Source organism: Thermobia domestica, chromosome 14 (assembly GCF_964235325.1).
Source record: "Thermobia domestica chromosome 14, izTheDome1.hap1.1, whole genome shotgun sequence".
Lineage (NCBI taxonomy): Eukaryota > Metazoa > Arthropoda > Insecta > Zygentoma > Lepismatidae > Thermobia > Thermobia domestica.
The window spans coordinates 31,728,958-31,748,222 of record NC_137467.1 but is presented as its reverse complement, the minus strand read 5'-3'; the positions used below and the strand labels follow the sequence as shown (position 1 = coordinate 31,748,222).

Genomic DNA, 19,265 nt, shown 5'->3' with positions numbered 1-19,265 from the left:
ATTTGTGCGTTCTCTTTTATATATATAGATAAAGAGTTTGTTTGTGTGTTTGTCTGTGTGCGGCCTGGGGACCAGACGAGTGGACCGAGAGTTACCAAATTTTGGTCAGGGGTACATTGGCCCAGGCCCCAGATCAGAGTTAAACGTTTTTGTCGAAATTCGAACCAGGGGGGTCTCAGGGGGCGTTTACCGGGACATGCAAAAGTAGTAGAAAATGACCGATATTTATCTATTTATTTAACAATCACCAGATACAGCTCAGAGGTCATTTTACACTGGATACCCAACAACATTAACAATGGAAAGGATTTGGGAAGGTGGGTGGATACCGAGACAAGTAAAAAAAAAAAAAAAGCCCAAAATGAACGATATTAGTATCAAATCCATAGTTTTCGCCGTCGCTGAGACCCATGTTGATACTCTCACAGGCGTTGACTTCCAAATACAGTTCCTGTGCGAAGCATGTGTATGTTCAACTAGTTTTACAATATATGCATTGGCGTTCCTTCCTCTGTTGAATCAAATGCTAACAGAACTTTCGTTCAAAATATTTTTTTTTTATTATTCCGTCAACTATTGTCGGTTCCAAATGACAGGTTAAAGGAGCAATAGAAAATTGTTCTTGAAATAACATGTTTGATACTGCAAGGATGCGATGACGAAAAATTATGATTTAAAATGTCCACGCTGTTACACAACGGCACTTATACTTTCGAAAGCTTGAAATCTCCCTGACTAGTGGCAGAAATTCTGAGAATTCCATAACTTTTCTTGAAATTTCAAATTCCCTGACTCTTCCAGAATATCTCGCTTACCTCGCCACCATATTGCAAGTAATACAAATCTCCTCATAAGAAAGAGTAAGCAAAAGCTTCCTGTAGTTTTTGTTTTAATTTTTAACGCTGATCCTTTTTTTTTTTTTTTTTTTTGTCATTTCATTTGGTTTTATCCTTCCATAATTTTTTCATTTCTGGTCTCGAAGGGGGGGTCCGGACCCCCGGACCCCCCCTTGACTACGTGCCCGATGGATAACAATAAGAAATGGTATAAAAAGCATTGAGTTGATCAATACGAGACTGTATACCTACTTTTGGGCCACCCTATATATCCTAAATTTGCATGGCGTGTATAAATTTGATATTGACTGGCGAACCTGAAGTTCATTTCTAAAAATTAGCGTCTGATTAATCATTAATGTTCCTGTATTTGTTTTTATCGGATGAATATTCATTCACGTACGCAAATAAATATTCTATGATGCAATAGTTACTCATTGTGTCCTTATTCTCAACCTATCCTTTCGTTACAATTTACTATTTTCCCATTTTTTTCTAATCGCTATCGGTTAGAATGACAGGATGAAGGCGCTGGCCACCTTGACATTCCTACGGTGCTGAGTGACCTATCTATCTACATTAGATAGAAGTTAGAATTTGTCTTCGGGAAGAGTACTCACTGCCAGACGAGACACAATTTTGACAAGTTACAATTGAGTATAATTTTATATAGAATACTGATGGCAATGCATTCAATAGCAGTCATTGGGACATGAATATGTTATAAACAGTAGTAGCACCGAGTTTTGAAAATTAGTGGGAATGCTTTAGTTCAGAATGTAGGTCTACAAGTAGGGATCAGGGAACAAGGATGTACGCAAGGGGTGGGTTCTGCGGTCTGGAGTCTCCGAAATCAATTCCTGTGAAGGTCCCTGTCTGGTAGAATACCCTCAATCTTAGTAGGAGTCCTTCCCCGAAAATTTTTGAAATTTGACTCCTGAAAATTAAACGCTAACCTTTGGGCATCAAAAGGGAAGATCTTAGCAGGAAAGAAAGCAAATACAAGTTACTTTAATAGGGAATGTTTTTGTATAATGATAATGTATACAGGGTTTTGTTTGTCCGGAAAGTAGTGTGATTAAGTTCGTAAAAAAAGAAAAAGAAAACAAAAAAGAAAGAAAAAATAAAGATATCGTTTCAAACTTTTAAAATTTTCCAAAATATATAATGCCATTGGGTATTCTATACACGATGCGCATTCTGGAAGGCTTCGTCGGGACCTCGTTTAGAGACTTTGTCATGGCGGTTCATTTCAGGGTGCTTTGTGGTGGACAAACACCGTGTGCGTGGGTTTTCTCGGGGTTCTCCTATTTCCTCCCACTTTCTTCATTCCACAATTTCATTCATCACTCATCATCACCGTCTCCTTTAGCCTAACCGGCATAACCGTGGGACGTAAAACTCAAAGATTTCATTTCATTTTTTTCATTTCAGGGTGGTCTTGATCTTCAAGAACAAAAAGATATATGCCGGAGCTAGATCAGGACTGTAAGGAGGCTGGGGAACGTTACCGAGCTCTGCTTCGGCACGAACTTCTGGACATGCAGAGTAGAGTGACTGGGAGCATTGTCGTGATGCAATAACCAGGGAGCTGCGATCTTGTTGCCAGACGGGACGACTTGTCACTTGTGATATCCAGTAAAAAATTTGCTGTTTGTCTACCTTGTATGGTTTCTTTGTTTTCTAAGAGAGTTATATCTATTAATGTCTCTCTCCAATATATATAAGAGAGTATATATAAAGAGAGAGAGAGACAGAGGGTGTTTCAAAAGTCTCTTATCGCCTCGTTTAAAATCAGTACCGATATATTGATATTGAGCTTGATGTAGGAAATATACAATAGGGCTAGGGGCAAACCTATTGGATAATGATTCGCCGACGGCCACCATCTTGAATTTCGATTTTTTTTTTAAATTTCAAACGAAGGTGAATCGTGTTGTACATGACCTTAAACTAGAATTTGCTCGGAATGTCAAATCTGAAGTCAAATTTCATGTATTTTCGTGTCCGTTATTTGGTGAGAAGTTACGGACAACGACAGTTGATGTTTACCTGTTGCACAATGTCCTCCACATGTTCTCCGTGCTGGGCAACGCACGTGTGCACACGCTTCTCCCAATTGCTATAAACACGAAGCAGGGTAGCTGGGAAAATTTATTCACAGGCAGTAATCATACGTGCTCAAGATGGCGAAGATCGTGAATTTTCACACTATACACCATAGCCTTAATGTCTCCCCAAAGGTAGAAATTCATTGAAATGAGATCTGGTGATCGGGCAGACCATTCAACTGGCCCACGACAACCAATCCGAGCCCCAAGAAATTTTTTATGGTGTCTTCCCACTTGCGACAGTCCTATTAGCGACAGGAACTTAACTGTCCTATGAGCGACCGATTCGATCTGTTAACTGCTCTATGAGACACCGATTCGTTCATACTAAGATAATGGAAAAAGATAAGGCTCTCCCTTCTTCAACTTGTTTCATGCTAATGTAATTTAGAACCTAACAAAATGTACTATGAAAAATTTCGCTCTACCTGAATTTAATACGTGAGAATGCTCTCATTACATTAACAATCTTTTATACGTTTTTCCTAATATTATATTTTTGAAATAATTTTTATGAATACATTGACTCTATCAAGGGGAAACTAAATACATTTAGAATAGCTCCGCCTTTGTCTATGATTCTAATATAATTAAAAATTTCATGTTAAAATGACACGGAGCATAAGTTTAGATTGAATATCTTTATGTCATAAGAAAGAAATCAGAAAGAGGTAGGGGCGCCCGAAGAAAATTTTCTAGGGAGGGGCATCTCCATGGTTGCTGTATCACGTCTGGTATATATGGTATTTAATATACGTGGTTTGCTATATTACGTATATATTTTTGTGGGCCAGGGGGCGACCCCTGCCTTCCCATCGGGCGCCCATGGAAAAAAGGTGTTCACCACTTGAGGATATCAAAGAAATCTAAAATACGGTGTATTTGAACAAATTATTACACAAGTTACAAATCCCTCGCAGGACTTAACAGTTCGTCTAGTTATAAGGGATTATTTCAGATTGCTACACGACAAGCTTTTATGTGTAAGTCAAAACAAGGGAGGGAAGGCAAATTAAGCAATTAGTTTACGTTTTAGTAGCTTACAATAGGGGGGAAGGTAGTTTAAAGAGTTTGTTTACCTTTTGGATTGTTTAGAGTGAACTTCATTGTAATTGGTTGGATTGGTTGAGAATAGCCAATCAGATGTAAGGGATCTCAAAAGCTGTCTTTTATCATTGACTTTTTTTCTTCATTTTATTCATAGAGTCTTAGGAAGTCTAAAAAGTAGATAGTTGGCGAAACTGTTACACGTTTAAGTTTTTCAAAATAAAATATATTACTGTGCTTAGTGTGTGATTAGATTTGAATCAAATTAAATACAGAAAACAGAGCTTTTGAAGAAAGGGGATATTACAACTGGATTTTCAATAATTACATAGGAATATACTTTTCATGGAAATATCCCTGTTGTCTCGTTAAGTTACTTGATATGTTTTATGTCAAATCTAACTCAAAATTAAAATAAATTTTATTTGCACTCACAGTAGAGGAAAAATATATTTGACGAACAGTATCACTGGCACGTACATATTTCATACCAAGGTTGTTCGGGCGCTAATAACGCCAGAGGCAAACATATTTTACGAAATGGAATCATATCTTCCGTCATCTCAATAAAAATGAATCGGTCGCTCATAGGACAGATAACAGTTCCTGTCGCTAATAGGAGTGTCGCTTCTGGGACTAATTCATTTTTTATCCGGGTACTGACGCATCCGGATGCCAACATGGGGAGGCACACCGTCTTGTTGAAAAAACTGCCTGCAATATCTCCAGGTATCGTTCCGCAGTTAAAGTTTCATGGTTAAAAAAAGGACCGACAATTCGTGTTCCCCATAAACCCGCCACACCATAACCTTTTCTGCACCGATCATTTTGGAGAGATCTGTCCATGCGGGATTCTCAGGCGACCATACTCTGCCTATTCACCTCCCCATTTACTAAGAAGTACGCTTCATAGGAATGGAGTACCTCCATCGCGAAGTTTTGATTTAGTCGCAATTGCCCTATTGCCCACTCGCAAAACTGCACGCGGCGATCTGGATTGTCCTCTGATAGATATTGCTGCATTTACAACTTATACGGATGCCACATGCGCCTCTGTGGCACCCTGTACACTAAACTGAGCATTACATAGAGAGACGACATGTGCTCCGCTGTAGTGACATCGAGAAGAAGGCCAGCACTGTCGGAGATGTTGCGTGTCTGTCGCTGCCCGCGGTTGCCCACTATAAAGTCTCTCCGCGACCGTGCTCGTCTCCTCAAATTTGGTTAATAACTGTGACATAGGGTGGCGTTGTGGATGACGCTGATTGAAATCGGCTGCTACTGCACAAATAATTCTCCCACCCCATAGTTTGACGATCTGGATGCGTTCCACAGTTGCTAACGGCATGGTTCACCACCTGCAAAAAGAGAAATAATCACAAAATAAAGAGAAATAACTTCCCACCAAATAAAGATACATGAAATCTGATTTCAGATTTGACATCCTGCCAAATTCTAGCTTAAGGTCGTGTATCACATGACACCTATCGTTTGAAATAAAAAGTTGGAATTCAAGATAGCGAGCGTCCGCGAACCATCGCCTAAAAGGTTTGCCCCTAGATCTATTGTATATTTCCTACATCAAGTTCAATATAAACACATTCCTACAGATTTTTAAATAGTGGTGGTAAAGGACTTTTCAAATTCCCTATATATATAGCCTATATATATATATATATAACCGGTTGTTAAAAATTAGAATAACACCAGTGTAGTGTCCTATGTACCCTCCCTAATTTAGTATTTGTAAAAGTTATTAGTCATTTTTGTGAATATTAATTTACATTGAAAAGATGGTGCGATAGCAATGCCATCTCTTATCACAGAAACTTACTTTTTGTGGCTTTAGACCATCCTTAAGAGGAGTGAACCATGATGCTTGTGTTCTATTCAAGCGAACGAGCCCCTAAATTCACCAGATAATTATATTATGTAATAAAGTATCATAAAAGTAGATAAATTAACTCAATAACTTACCACATTGTACGACACATTGCTTACGATTATATTTTTTGACATTTATCCATAGAAGGGGACCCTAGAGAACATTTGCCAAAATTCTTTTTTTTCTTTCTACAATTTCCAAATTTAAGGGTTGGACGCATGTACTCCTCCCAAAAATTTAGAGAAGTTCCTCAATGTAAAGAGAATGGGACTTATATTTAACTATGTAACCATACAACGAGGTAAACTCTCATGAAAGGACATAAATTAAGTCAATAACCTTCAAAATTTTGAATTTTTGAATACTCATAAAAGAGAACAAGATGGACAGCAGAAGTTTGTGGCTAGTCGCGGTCGCTACCTCGATGTCTAGGTCGCGATTTATGAAGGGCGCACATAGCGAGGAGGTCGTACACTCGCTGTTAAGTTCTCAGTTTGAGGAGAAACATTACTGTGACACGTGTGAAATTATTGCATACAAATAACTGCAAAACGATATTTTGCAATTCAAAGGATCAAACAGTTTATAAATAGGGATGGACACGAGACGAGACATGAGAAATCCTAAAGTTTCATCTCTTGTTTCGCAAAAATATTTGAGTCTCGTCTCTTGTCCATCTCTATCAATAAATAAATTTAAAAACAACTTTTACATTTATTGAATTTTTCTGTGAAGAATTGCCCTCTTTCAGCACTCAGACGATAAATCATTTCCAAGTATAGTTAAAAAAAAAAGTATATTTTCAGGTTTCGAGGTGGAGGGGGTATTAACTTCACCAAATGAAGTTTTGTCACTGCAATTCCACCAGTCGACGTATGCTCCCTATGGATACGTGCCTGTCTTTACAGGTATCTCCCCTAAATCCGACCACACATATATATATATATATATATATATATATATATATATATATATATATATATATATATATATATATATATATATATATATATATATATATATATACAGGGGTAAAAGGTGAGGGAAAACGCGATATATATAGGGTGTTTCAAAACAACACCGACAACGTTTGGGAGGTGATTCCTGACACAAAGACAAGACAAAAAGTATAGACAAACATGGGTGCACAATTGTTTACTTTCTGAGTTATAAGCTACCGAAAACACGAAAAAAGAAATAACTTTAGAGGTCCATTGCTCCAAAATTATGAGACCTACCTTAGTTGGGTCAAGATTTCACTTAGGAACTAATATGTGCGTTATCCAAAAATACATGTTTCAGAATCCTAAGGTACTCATGCAACAATTTTTATAAATGAAGTTTGGATACGGGCATATAATTTGAAGTACTCACCAACTACCTCTATAAAAACTGTGTCGGAAGTGCAGTAGAATTATGAAAATTGGATATTTGGATAGGACATATACTAGTTCCTAAGTGAAGTCTTGATCCAACTGCGGTTGGTCCCATAGTTTTGGAGCTATGGACTTTTAAAGTTCAATTTTTCGTGATTTCGGCAGTCTATAACTCCAAAAGGAAGCATTTGTCCACCCAGGTTGGTCTATACTTTTTGTCTTAGCTTGGAATTATATATACGGACCGAATTGATAAACTCCTCCTAAATTGTCAGCACTGCTCTAGGGCCTGGCTAGCAAGTTTAGACATTTCTGTCAAGAAATACGAAAAATATAAGGAGGAGGTGGGGGGGGACAACATAAATTCAAAATTCAACATTTGTGGTGGACAAAAACCTTGAACGTGGGCTTCCTCGGGTCTCTCCCGTTTCCTCCCACTTTCTTCATTCCATCATTTCATTCATTTCTCATCATCATCGTCTCCTTTAGCTTAGCAAGCATAACCGTTTGACGTAAGACTCAAAGATATATTCAAAATTCAACATTAAACCAGTGGTGCTCCCCCCTTATGTCCATGACGCACCCCCCCAATTGTCTATCCGTAGGTGCTCTTCCATGAAAAAATCTTCTTTTCGATTAATTTTTACACACCCTCAAATATTTATATAGATTTTTACCCCCCCCCCCCAAATATTTCAATGACGCACTTTGCGTCATAGCCCTCCTCTGTGGGCACCCCTGATTAAATATAGAAATACAAATGCAACACAAAATTGCTCTGCGTGAATTTGCAATAAACTTAACAAATCATTGTCATCCAATAAAAAAAAATTGCGGGGACAAAGGTGACTTGGTGAGTCTGACCTTCCTCTCTAGTTACGCCTTTTATTTTATGTATTTATTTTATTTTATTTTATTTTTATTTTTATTTATTTTTTTAACCATACATGCCAAAGATAATGAACCAAAAACTACTTTCTGAAAACCGTCTTTCCCAATATTCTTTGCGAAAATACGAACTACCTACAGTTGGTTAGATTAGTACAGGTGGCGCTTCTGCTTATTTCGTGGTCAAGTTGTAGCGTCAAGCGGTGCATGTGAGAAACTGTGCGAAGTAAAATGAATGCCTTTATAGTATTGGAAGATTTATAGGTTAAGTGGGTTGAGTGTTATTAACCTTAGGGAGGAGCTATAAGTTGATAATAATGTTCAATATATGATTTAATGTGAAATTAGACAAAGATGAGTCTAGCAAATTCAGTTCCTAAACCAATAATCTCGGAGGTTAAGTAAGTATATTTTCTTTACTTCTTAATTAGTTCATTATAATTTCAATTTAGTCTGTACCGTAGATACGACATGTATTATTAGAGATTTTCCTAATGACAGAAAAAGTCAATCTTCACTGATTTTAGTATATCCTTATAATAAATACACAATAGCTTTTTTTTTCGTTGAAATTTGACTATGTCCAAACAGCTTTTCGTCCATAACATGGGAACCAATGGCCTGCAGAGAAAAATATTCCAGATACTTATTAAGTAACTCAAGATCTATCACCATACTCCATATCAAGTTGGTCTAAAATCGAATGAGTTCTGTAGATCGCGTGCATTACATGTTTTGAATTTATTTGATTTTTAGTTTAGCAGGGGGGGGGAAGAGGTGGCTCAGTGGTGCAGTACCGCCTACCTCTAATGCATGGGGTTCCTTATTCGATCCCCGACCAACATCGTACCCATGTTTATTCTCGGAGTACTCAAGTTTCCTTCCACATTCTCATTCTACCTATTCTTCCATCATCGTCCACTTTAATCATTTATTTCTCTTAGTGGAAAAAGTGCACGTTGAGCACAACATTCATAGGAACCAATACCAAAACGAGCCCTGCGGGGCGTCTAACACCCTTCGCTCGCTCAGCTATATTTTGTGAAGTAAGTAGCACTGGAGATCTTATACCGGTATTTGAAAAATTGGAGGAGAAATTAAAAGATACCCAAAGTCACTTGTTCTGCTCAAAGTGCACTCTTATCTCCTTAGCGTAAGAGGCATAAACGTGGGACGTCGAATGGAAAGATTTCATTTCATATAATTTAGTTTAGTTTAACGCACCTTTCAGCAGCGAGGCTATATGAGACATGAACCTACAGCTTAGCATGGAATCCGGAACACACAATCTCCCGGCGGAAGTCGAACGCGGGTCTTCCACGCCAAAGGCACCTACACTAGCCGCTTAGCCATGACGGAGCTCGCACGATATATGTAAATAAGCCTTGTGATTAGTACTCTTAAGATGTCCACCCAATCCCCCTTTTTTTCTTTTTTATCTGTTCCTGAATGTGTGCGTGTGTCCGCGTAGAAGACAAAAATCTCACGAACTACTTGATGCATACCATCAATTTTGGCCCCGATGTAGAGCAGTAGTCGCCAAACCTATGAATCTTTTGAGCTACCGTATCGTTTTTAGATTCTACTGTGAGCTACCAACCAAAAGAACGACCAACTTTTCCCCTCCCCCCTTCCGTGTCGTTAGCGTCAGCTCAGTGGTGGAATCAAGGTTAGCCAACCGGAGCGTTAACGCGATATACTGAAAAATGTTCCCGCGAGCTACTAGTAGCTCGCAATCGACGGTTTGACGATCACTGTTGTAGACTGTCAAAAGTCAGGAACCGAATTCGTTGAGATTCATTCACCGGAAGTGGGAGAAATCAATCATTTCCGGTTTTTAACTGCCAGTATAAAGCAAAAACAGTAATAGATAACAAGAATCTGTTGTTTGTAGTTTAAACAGGTTGACTGCCAAGGTCACATTGTATCACTCTGTGAGGCTAAGTACTAAAAATGTACGAAAATGAATCAACATGGTACGTCCATTTTGACGCCACTGTTGTAAGCACCGTTTGCTTTCTAGGCCAGGCTACGAGTATTGTGTAAGATTCTGGAGCCAATAATAATAATAATAATAATAATAATAATAATAAGTATTATTATTATTATTATTTACCATGTTAACAAGTAAAACCCATATATGGGTATCGCGGTTTAAAACAGATGAGGTGAGGCACAAAAAGTGGGTACCACAGCCTCACGAATGACAGTACTTGAGACCAAGAGTAAAAGTGCATCTGAAAAGGTAGGGGGACGGTAGGTAGCGGTAGTAGCATAGCCAGGATGTGTTTGGGGGGGGGGGCAAGTGCTGTTATAGGTATATATAGAAAAATTACAAACAAAAAAATATATACACATAAAAATATATAAAAAATTACAAACATCAAAGTACATTGTCGGACCGCTTTGGGGGGGGGGGCTCTGGGACCCCCCTTCCCTACGCCACTGACGCATGACGCCATCCCCCTGCCTATGTTTGCCCATTGTAATTTCTTAGGAACTGGGGGGACACCGTAGATATTTTTGGAGGCGGGGTGCTGCGTCCTCCCGCGTTCCCCTGCACTTTTACCCCTGCGTGAGACCCAATTTTTGGTCTCATGGCAATCAACCTATTAAGTGTTCCAAGAATACGTTTAATTTCCATCTTTAACTCTCTACTAAAACTGGAAGTGTTAGAAATCAACTACAACTTCCGGTTTCTACATTGATTCTACATAGACCAGGGATAAGAGATAGCGAAAAGCGATGTTTTGAAAATTGAGCGTTCTAAGAATTCGTACTCTTTTCCCTTAACCTACACTGTAGCTCCATCGTGACTATACGGTTAGCGTACGCGTCTTTAGCGCGTGAGACTCTGGTAGAATTCCCGGTCTCTTAAGTAGTGATGGGTCTAGAAGGTAAAAACTTGGTGTGTGTGTGGGGGGGTGGGGTGAAGCAACCCGAACACAGATTACAATATGTATATCATCAGGGAAATTACAGCGAAATTAAACTCCCGCTAATTTTAGAGTTTTTCTGTAATATCTTCAAAACAAATAAAAATATTCGAAAAGCAGAAACGTAGTGAACTAGACAATACGTTTTGCATGTGATACCTTTACTACAATTCACCTATCTGCTTTTGGTATACCGCTATTTACAGAACCGGTAAAAAAAAAATAAATAAATGATAAATCTATCTACAGTAGCAAATTGAAAGCAGATAGATGAGTTGTGGTATCGGTTGTGAAATCATATTCTCTAGTTCACTACGTTTCTGCTTTTCAAATATTTTTGTTTGTTTTCACTGGCGCAAATCCCGGGGGGATGATGGGGACATGTCCCCTCCAATCTTGGAACTGGGGGACTGTCCCCCCAATAATTCTATTTGAAATGTGTTTTTTCGGAGAAAAAATGTGATGATTTGTGTCCGATTGCCACAAAGGAAAGTGAGATGAAATTGATGTCCCCCCCCATTATAAGAATCAAATCTGTCCGCCTCCCTATGTTGAAGACAACTCAGCTCGCCTGATGTTGAAGAGAGGTTTGCGCCCCTGTTTGTTTTGAAGATATTACAGAACAACTCTAAAATTAGCGGTAATTTAATTTCGCTGTAGTGAAAACCTTTAACTCTCTCCCGATTGATATTATGACTAGGTTGGACGTTAACATTGTGGAAAGTATTATTTTACACATTGCATAACAGAAAAACTGCAACTGAAACTGTTTCTAAAATTTTCCAATAAAGAATAAGTTAACGCTTATTATAATAAACTCAGAAATACACCGTATATAAATAGTAGCTTCAATTATTTTTATCACTTGAAACTCTGGCAGAGCCTAGGCTCCTTTGGTCCTAGGCTATATCCACAACGGCTCTTAACCCTCTATTCAAAATTAAAATGGCAGAGATCAACTGCTTCCGGTTTTAACGTTGATCGCTTTGGAATAAACACGGTTGTAGCATGCGAGAAGTGGATGCAAGCTACATGTCTGCAATGAACTGAGAGTCCCAAATGTTTCGACTAGAACGAAGTGGTAGAAACCTACCATCACTTACGGTTCCAATACTGAGAAAATACAGCCAATGCAGACTTTTTCACGTGGTGTGCTTTTTTTTTTTTTTTTAAAAAAAAGGAAAAATAACATGCTTGTTACTCGATCAAAGAACTGATTGTTTAAAAACAAATGTATAACTAATTTTATCTTTCAGTTCTCCTTGGAATTACAGTCTATGACGATGGGGGGCGGCTCTGGCGGGGAATGGAATTCTCGCTAAAGCTATGTCAGCGTTTGTAGTCAACAGTGTTTCTTTTAGGCGTACGAGGGTGGGATGATAAGTTCTCTGCCCGACCCAGAAGGATTTGAGCTGCAGACATGAAAGTGTGAGGCCATTCAACATATTCCCTTTGAAGGTCAACACACTTGGCACTTCGATGCTGCAACTTCTCCAACCCCTCCAAGAAAAAGATTTCTCAAGGTCTGCAAAAAAACTGTTCCGCAGCTGTTATCACCTCTCATCACTGTGAAATTTCTGTCCTTTCAGTGCTGTTTTGAGTTTTGGAAACAGATACTAATCAGAAGGGGCAAGATCTGGCGAGTAAGGTGGGTGGTCAATGCACTGAAACCCTAGGTCCTTCAGAAAATCTATTGTTCTGTCAGCCTTATGGACGTTAGTATTGTCCTGCAAGAACAAGACACCTCGTGTCAACTTTCCCCGGTGCTCCGCCATGGTTCAATCAATTACCTGTAAAATAAAAACCGTTCATGGTAGAATCGTGAAATTTGGTACTTAAACACATAAAAAAATCAACATTTCACAAGACCAATTACATCAGGGTAGTACATTCGAAAGGGGAACGGGCCGAGAACTTATCAGCCGACCCTCGTATTTTATGGAAGCGTTACTTCCCCTTATTTTCCCCTATTGCTCTCCACTCCGGAACTAAGATAAATTACTCTTGGATTAACTTTACTGAGACCTGCTGCAGCTGGTGTACTCATTTAGAAACGAGAAATTACACTCTATTAATTTTATGAAAATGGATCAAAACTTTCCTAAGCTTAAGCTAACCCATTCCTACCCCTACTCTACTTATCTCTATCTTACTCTACTCTAAACAACCCTACTCTACTATATCCTTTTAAAGTAGTCCTACTTATCGATGCACAACTGGAGCGTGTATTGTAAAGTTTACCCTTACTCTTAAATATAATTTTGGTGCAGGGCACATTTTTTTTCCTGACAAATACCGGTAGTATTCCAGTGGAGCCCCTTCTCATGATTTTATCCCCTGCCCCGGACAAAATTTTCCGAACAAATTCTGATGCTCAATATGAGTTAATATTTTCTCAGAACATTTTTTCAACCCCTCAGGAGAACGGGCTCAGAGGTAAAGTGCTCCCTTTGGATCTCTGGTTTGATCCCAGTCCATGTGAGTTTCAGGTGGACAACATCGCATCCTTGGGTTTTGTTTGGGTTCTATCATTTGCTCCCACATGCCCATTGTACTAATTATGTCATAATCATTCATTTGCACTATTCATTTGTCTCCTTTAGTCTATAGGATATAAATGTGTTACGTTATAGTAGAAATTTCACTTTTTTAAAACCACTTGTTACTGAAAGTTCATACTGGGTGAAATCTGAAATTACTACCGATTACAGTTACAAAAACCTGTAACTGGCCAGACTGTTTTTAGTAATGTGAAGTGTGGTCATTACATTGGTAGCCAGAGTCGGTATTTCCAACTTTCTAGACCGGAATTTAATACAGTGTCTTGTCGTGGCGCTTTACGGTTTAGAGACGTGGACCTTGAGAAAAACTGAAATATCCAAGCTGAAAGTATTTGAAATGTGGTGTTGGTGCAGAATACTGCGCATATCATGGACCGAAAGGAAAAGGAATGAAGACGTACTAAAGGCAGCTAATGAAGGACGACAGATTATGAAAATAGTAGGAAAAAGAAGAAACAGCATGCTTGACCATCTTATTCGACACTCCGATTGGATCACTGTGCTGATAGAGGGAAAAGCCGAAGGAAAATCAGGAAGAGGAAGACCAAGGATAGATTATCTAGATGCAGTTGCGAAGAAGAGGCCTTATCAAAATATAAAACAGCTCTCCCAAGAGAGAGAGAGAGAAAAGTTTTAATATTTCCATGTTGCCCACCAACCTATGGATGAGGTGAACAAGATGATAATCCAAGTTGCTTTACAATTCCCCTATTACGCTAGATCAACACCGAAATTCTATGCTCCCATCGAACCCGGAAGCTACATGGTGCGTTAGCTGTTATTCATACCCTTGGGAAATATAATTTTAAAACTAGTATTAGTGTCACGTGTATACCACGTGAATGAGTTTGGTTAGAGTATTGAAAGTAATTGTTATATGGAACCAACTTGACTTTTGTGTTGCATGCTGCCAAGGATTCATATAGCCTAAAATTAGCCGCTATGGGAGTTAAAGGTCTGCACGGGCCCGGCCCGTGAATTTATAATGTGAGTCCCGACCCGAAATTTGTTTTTACCATCCCATGTAGTCAAGTCACATGTGAGATGGCATTTTCTAAATTGAAAATTTTTAAAACTAGACTAAGAGATTAAGTCAAGGGCTCTCAACTTGGCCAGTCCGACACTGAGCGAAGTGTGTGATGAAAAACGTACAAAAGTGTGTTCAGTTGTGTAAAAGCTTGAGCGAATCAGGTATTTTTTGCTCACTTATCAATTGCGATACTATAGTTTTTATTAATTTGAGTGATTGGATCCTAGATTTTATATCCCTAGAATACGTTTGTCGTGCCAGATATTATATCTGCGAGCAATTATATGAGTTTATGGGTGTGGTGACTACTGGATCATACTTTATATATTAAAGGAACCAATAGTCATCACGGGAATAAACACTGTCAATACTACTTTCGTCTGCTTTATTAAAACTCTGAAATATTGCTCTCCCCCTAGTTACACTCAGAGTGCGAAATCCTGGGGGGACAGGAGAATTCCCCCCACTAAATATTCTTGAAAGAAACTTCCTCCTACTAGAAACCTGCTGAGGGGAAAATAAAGTGAAATAATGTCAGAAGTTTGCGAGATAATTACAGTAATTCACAGGTAATTAACTTGTATTTCATATCAAATTAATATGTAATCTACGTAGTGGTCAGCGGTATATATTTACTCTAGTCAGTCTTTTCCCACTTTCATTGTCATGATTTCACACCCTGGTTACACCCCAATATGGTGAATCATAAGCAGCGACGTAGTCAGAGAGTTAATCCATGGGGTCCAGTCCCCCTCAGCAATTTTCACATTAATTTTAAAGGTGGCAACAGTTGGAGCCTGGAGCTGTGCGATATTTCGATCCAGCGATTGATATTTTCAAATATCAAAATTCTATATCGAAATTTTGATCGATATTTCGATATTTTTCGATATATTGAACAAATTTCGATATTAGTTGATATCGATACCTAAATCCAGATATCGCAAAGTCCGATCGAACCCCTTTCGGAATAGTTTTTAGCTACAGGCGATGCTCACGAGACAAGACAGCATTGTCGTTACGAAATTCGAGACGAGATAGCTCTCACAATATAAACAGATACAGTTTTCGAGAATAAAGTGATTTTGTTGTGGAGAAAAAAATACAAATTCCAGATTTTAGCGAATATATGTACGATTCATGATCTCAACATACCAAAAAAGTGATTATTGAATCTGTTCTGCTGTCCGTTCATCGTAACATACACGTTTCAACATTTGCCTAGAGTGAGACCTCAAATATGAAATGAAATGAAATGAAATCCTTTGTTTTACGTCCCACGATTATGCCGGTAAGGCTAAAGGAGACGGTGATTATGAGAAATGAATGAAATGGTGGAATGAAGAAAGTGGGAAGAAAGGGGGAGAACCCCAAGAAAACCCACCAGCACGGTGTTTGTCCACCACAAAGTCTATACGGCGCGAGCTGGGATAGAACCAGGGACCCCAAGCACCGGAGGTTAATGCTCTATACTGATGAGCAAATGCAAGACCAAGACCAAGACCGGGGTGGTCTTGGTCTTGCACATCGAGTCCTGGTCTTCGTCTTGCACTGGAACCCTTGGTCTTGGTCTTGCAAGTCTTGCATTTAAGAAATCGCAAGCCTTTCATAGGTAAATTTTACTATGGACATAAGGCATAATCAACTCTACAATGCACTAGTAGTAACAGAAATACAATGTATGTATCTAAATGTAATATAATTTAATGTCGTGTAAGTATGATGATAGTGTACAATATAGGTACAACCTTTATTTATTTTTTTAATAGGTGTCCACGCTTCACTACTTAAAAGATATGCCTAAATCACAACGTTTCGTAATCTGTTTATATTTTTTTAACAGATCCAACACTCCACTGTTTCCCAAACTGGGGAGGATACATCTGAGACGCATGAAAGAAAATGAGACGGCACAGATTATTGAAATGCCATGAATTGGAAAATTATTTTTACACTAAAGGAGTCAGATTTTTCTTTTCAACCACGATTAGCTAATCCTTGTATTAAACAAACTTCCAATTAATTATTGAGATTTTGTTTTACTGATTCCAATATGTACGGTACTCTATGGGGCAGAAACATTGACATTACGCTAAAGTGATGAAAAAATTGCAGGCTTTCGATACATGGGCATGGAGGAAAAAAGGAGAGAATTAACTGTGTTGAACGGACAACGAATGAGGTGTTAAAAAATAGCAGTAGGGAAAAAAAGAATTTTAGATATTGTTAAGAGGAGTAAGATAAACTGGTTAGGATATTGGCTGAGAGGAACTATATTATGACGGACGTGCTAGAGGGTATTGTGGAAGGAAAGAGAGGGAGGTAGCGAAGCAGACTTGTTGAAGGAAGGTATTAAAATAGAAAGTTGCTACGTCAAGACGAAGAGACTAGCTGAGGACCACCGAACGTCGAACCTTGTCTGTTGAAGCAAATAACCTGCCAATAATGGCAGAATAGCTATTATGATGATGATATGTTTAGCAATATTGACCAAAAAAAAAAAAAAGAGAGAGAGAGAGGGAAAATTAAAATAATAATTATTATAGTTAAACCTCTTAATACTTTAAAATAATTTGAGTGAAAACTGAAAACGGTCAACTGTCTGTCTTTTGTGTATACTCAATTTATATAAATACAGTTGACCTGTATTAGAAATACAAAACAACGGCATCAAACTCTAAGTTATTTGAAGTTTCACTTGTGAATATGGATTACTAGCATCAAGTACCCACTTCGTTGGGTTAAACTAATATAATAATAATAATAATACTAATAATAATAATAATATATTTCGTTAGTCAGTCAGTTTTCTACTATTAGTAAAGCGCTCTCTAATATCGGTCATTTTCGATTATTTTTGTTTCTCTTCTCTCCTCCTCCCCAAGTTGCGATGCTGAATTTGGATTTAAACGGCATCACAAGTGTCACTGTTCGTCTCAGAGACCCCGAAAACTATGGATTCGTCACTAATATTGGTCATTTTCGATCATTTTTATATATCTCCCCTCCCCTCCGCCAAGCTACAGAACTGAATTTTGATGTAAACAGCACTGGAAGAATCATTATTTATCTCAGCGACCCCCATAATTATAGTTTCCATTTTAATATCGGTCATTTTCGATCATTTTAAAATACCCTCCCCCTTTCCTAAACTGCACCGTCAAAGTGATATGACAGAAACCATCTCAGGTCCGATCCTCATCTATGTTGAAAAAGAGATCAAGTTCGGTCGGGTGGTTCAAGAGTTATTAAATTTTATTTGTTTTTGTACATTTTCCATTCCCTCCCCGTCCCCTAAGTTCTACCGTCAAAATGATTTGATAAAACCACCCCAAGTCTAAACCTCATCTACGTTGAAAATTTGATTGAGATCGATCGGCTGGTTCAAGAGTGATGAAGTCAGAAAGACAGTCACTTATATTTTTATTTTTTTTAAACATATATCTCCCTCCTCCCCTCCCCTACGTTGCACTGTCAAAGTAAAATGATAAAAATCGCTCCAGGCCTGAACTTCATCTATGTTGAAAATTTGATCAAGATCGGTCGGGTGTTTCATAAGTTAAGTTTTATTATTATATATAATATCGTTTCCCTCCTCTTCCTCTAGGTTCTATCATCAGAGTGAAACGAACTCTAAAAAACTTTCCAGGAAAGAACCTCATACATGTTAAACATTTGATTGAGATCGGTTCAAGAGTTATTAAGTCACAAACTTAGTCACTTTTATTTTTATTTATATTGATTTTTGTACATCTCCCTCCTCCCCTACGTTGCTCCGTCATACTGAACTGACATACAACATTCCAGGCTTGAACCTCATCTATGTTAAAAATTTGATCGAGATTGCTCGTTAGGTTCAAGTTATTAAGTTTTATTTATTATTTTATAACTCCCCCTTCTCCCCTCCCCTAAGTTTTACCGTCAAAGTGAAATGATGAAAACACTCCCAGGCCAAAACTCCATCTATGTTGAAAATTCGATCGAGATCGGTCGGCTGGTTCAAGAGATTAGAAGTCACAAAAAGAGCCACTTTCAATTTTATAATATAGGTTTATTGTTGTAGTATAATGTTATATCGCTCAATCCTCCATGTGCCGTATACCTAAGGAGGCTAAAAGTTTATTATATATATATATATATATATATATATATATATATATATATATATATATATATATATATATATATATATATATATATATATATATATATATATAATAGCGTATAAGCATCCGCCCATGAAATCAAACTTACGGTCACATGTACAAAGTTTTTGTCAATGCCATGAAAATATTATTTTGATATTAATTTTATGAGAACACATTAAAAATTTCCAACGGATTCTTGAGTCTCGGAACCAAGGCCATAACCCATGTAATCGACACCTATGGTGTACGGTATTACCAATGTTCAATACTGCATTTCTCTTTAGTTTTGGAAGAAAAACACCACTAATGTTTGAAACTAAACGAAATATCTAGTTTAACGTCCCACGATTATGCATCGAGGCTAAGGGAGACGATAATGATAAGAAATGAATAAAATTGTGGAATGAAGAAAGTAGAAGGAAGCAGGAAAACCCCGAGAAAACCCAC

The 19,265-nt window shown here is 38.0% G+C and overlaps 1 protein-coding gene across 1 annotated transcript in view; it reads left to right on the top strand.

Moving 5' to 3' along the window:
* Positions 1 to 8,306: 8,306 nt before the first annotated feature.
* AP-2alpha (adaptor protein complex 2, subunit alpha) overlaps positions 8,307 to 19,265 on the top strand; it is a 240,462-nt gene continuing 229,503 nt past the window's right edge. Inside the window, exon 1 of the mRNA XM_081737837.1 lies at positions 8,307 to 8,544. Within this exon, the coding sequence (XP_081593963.1) occupies positions 8,498 to 8,544 (47 nt within the window). The 5' untranslated portion in view covers positions 8,307 to 8,497. The remainder of the gene's footprint in view (positions 8,545 to 19,265) is intronic.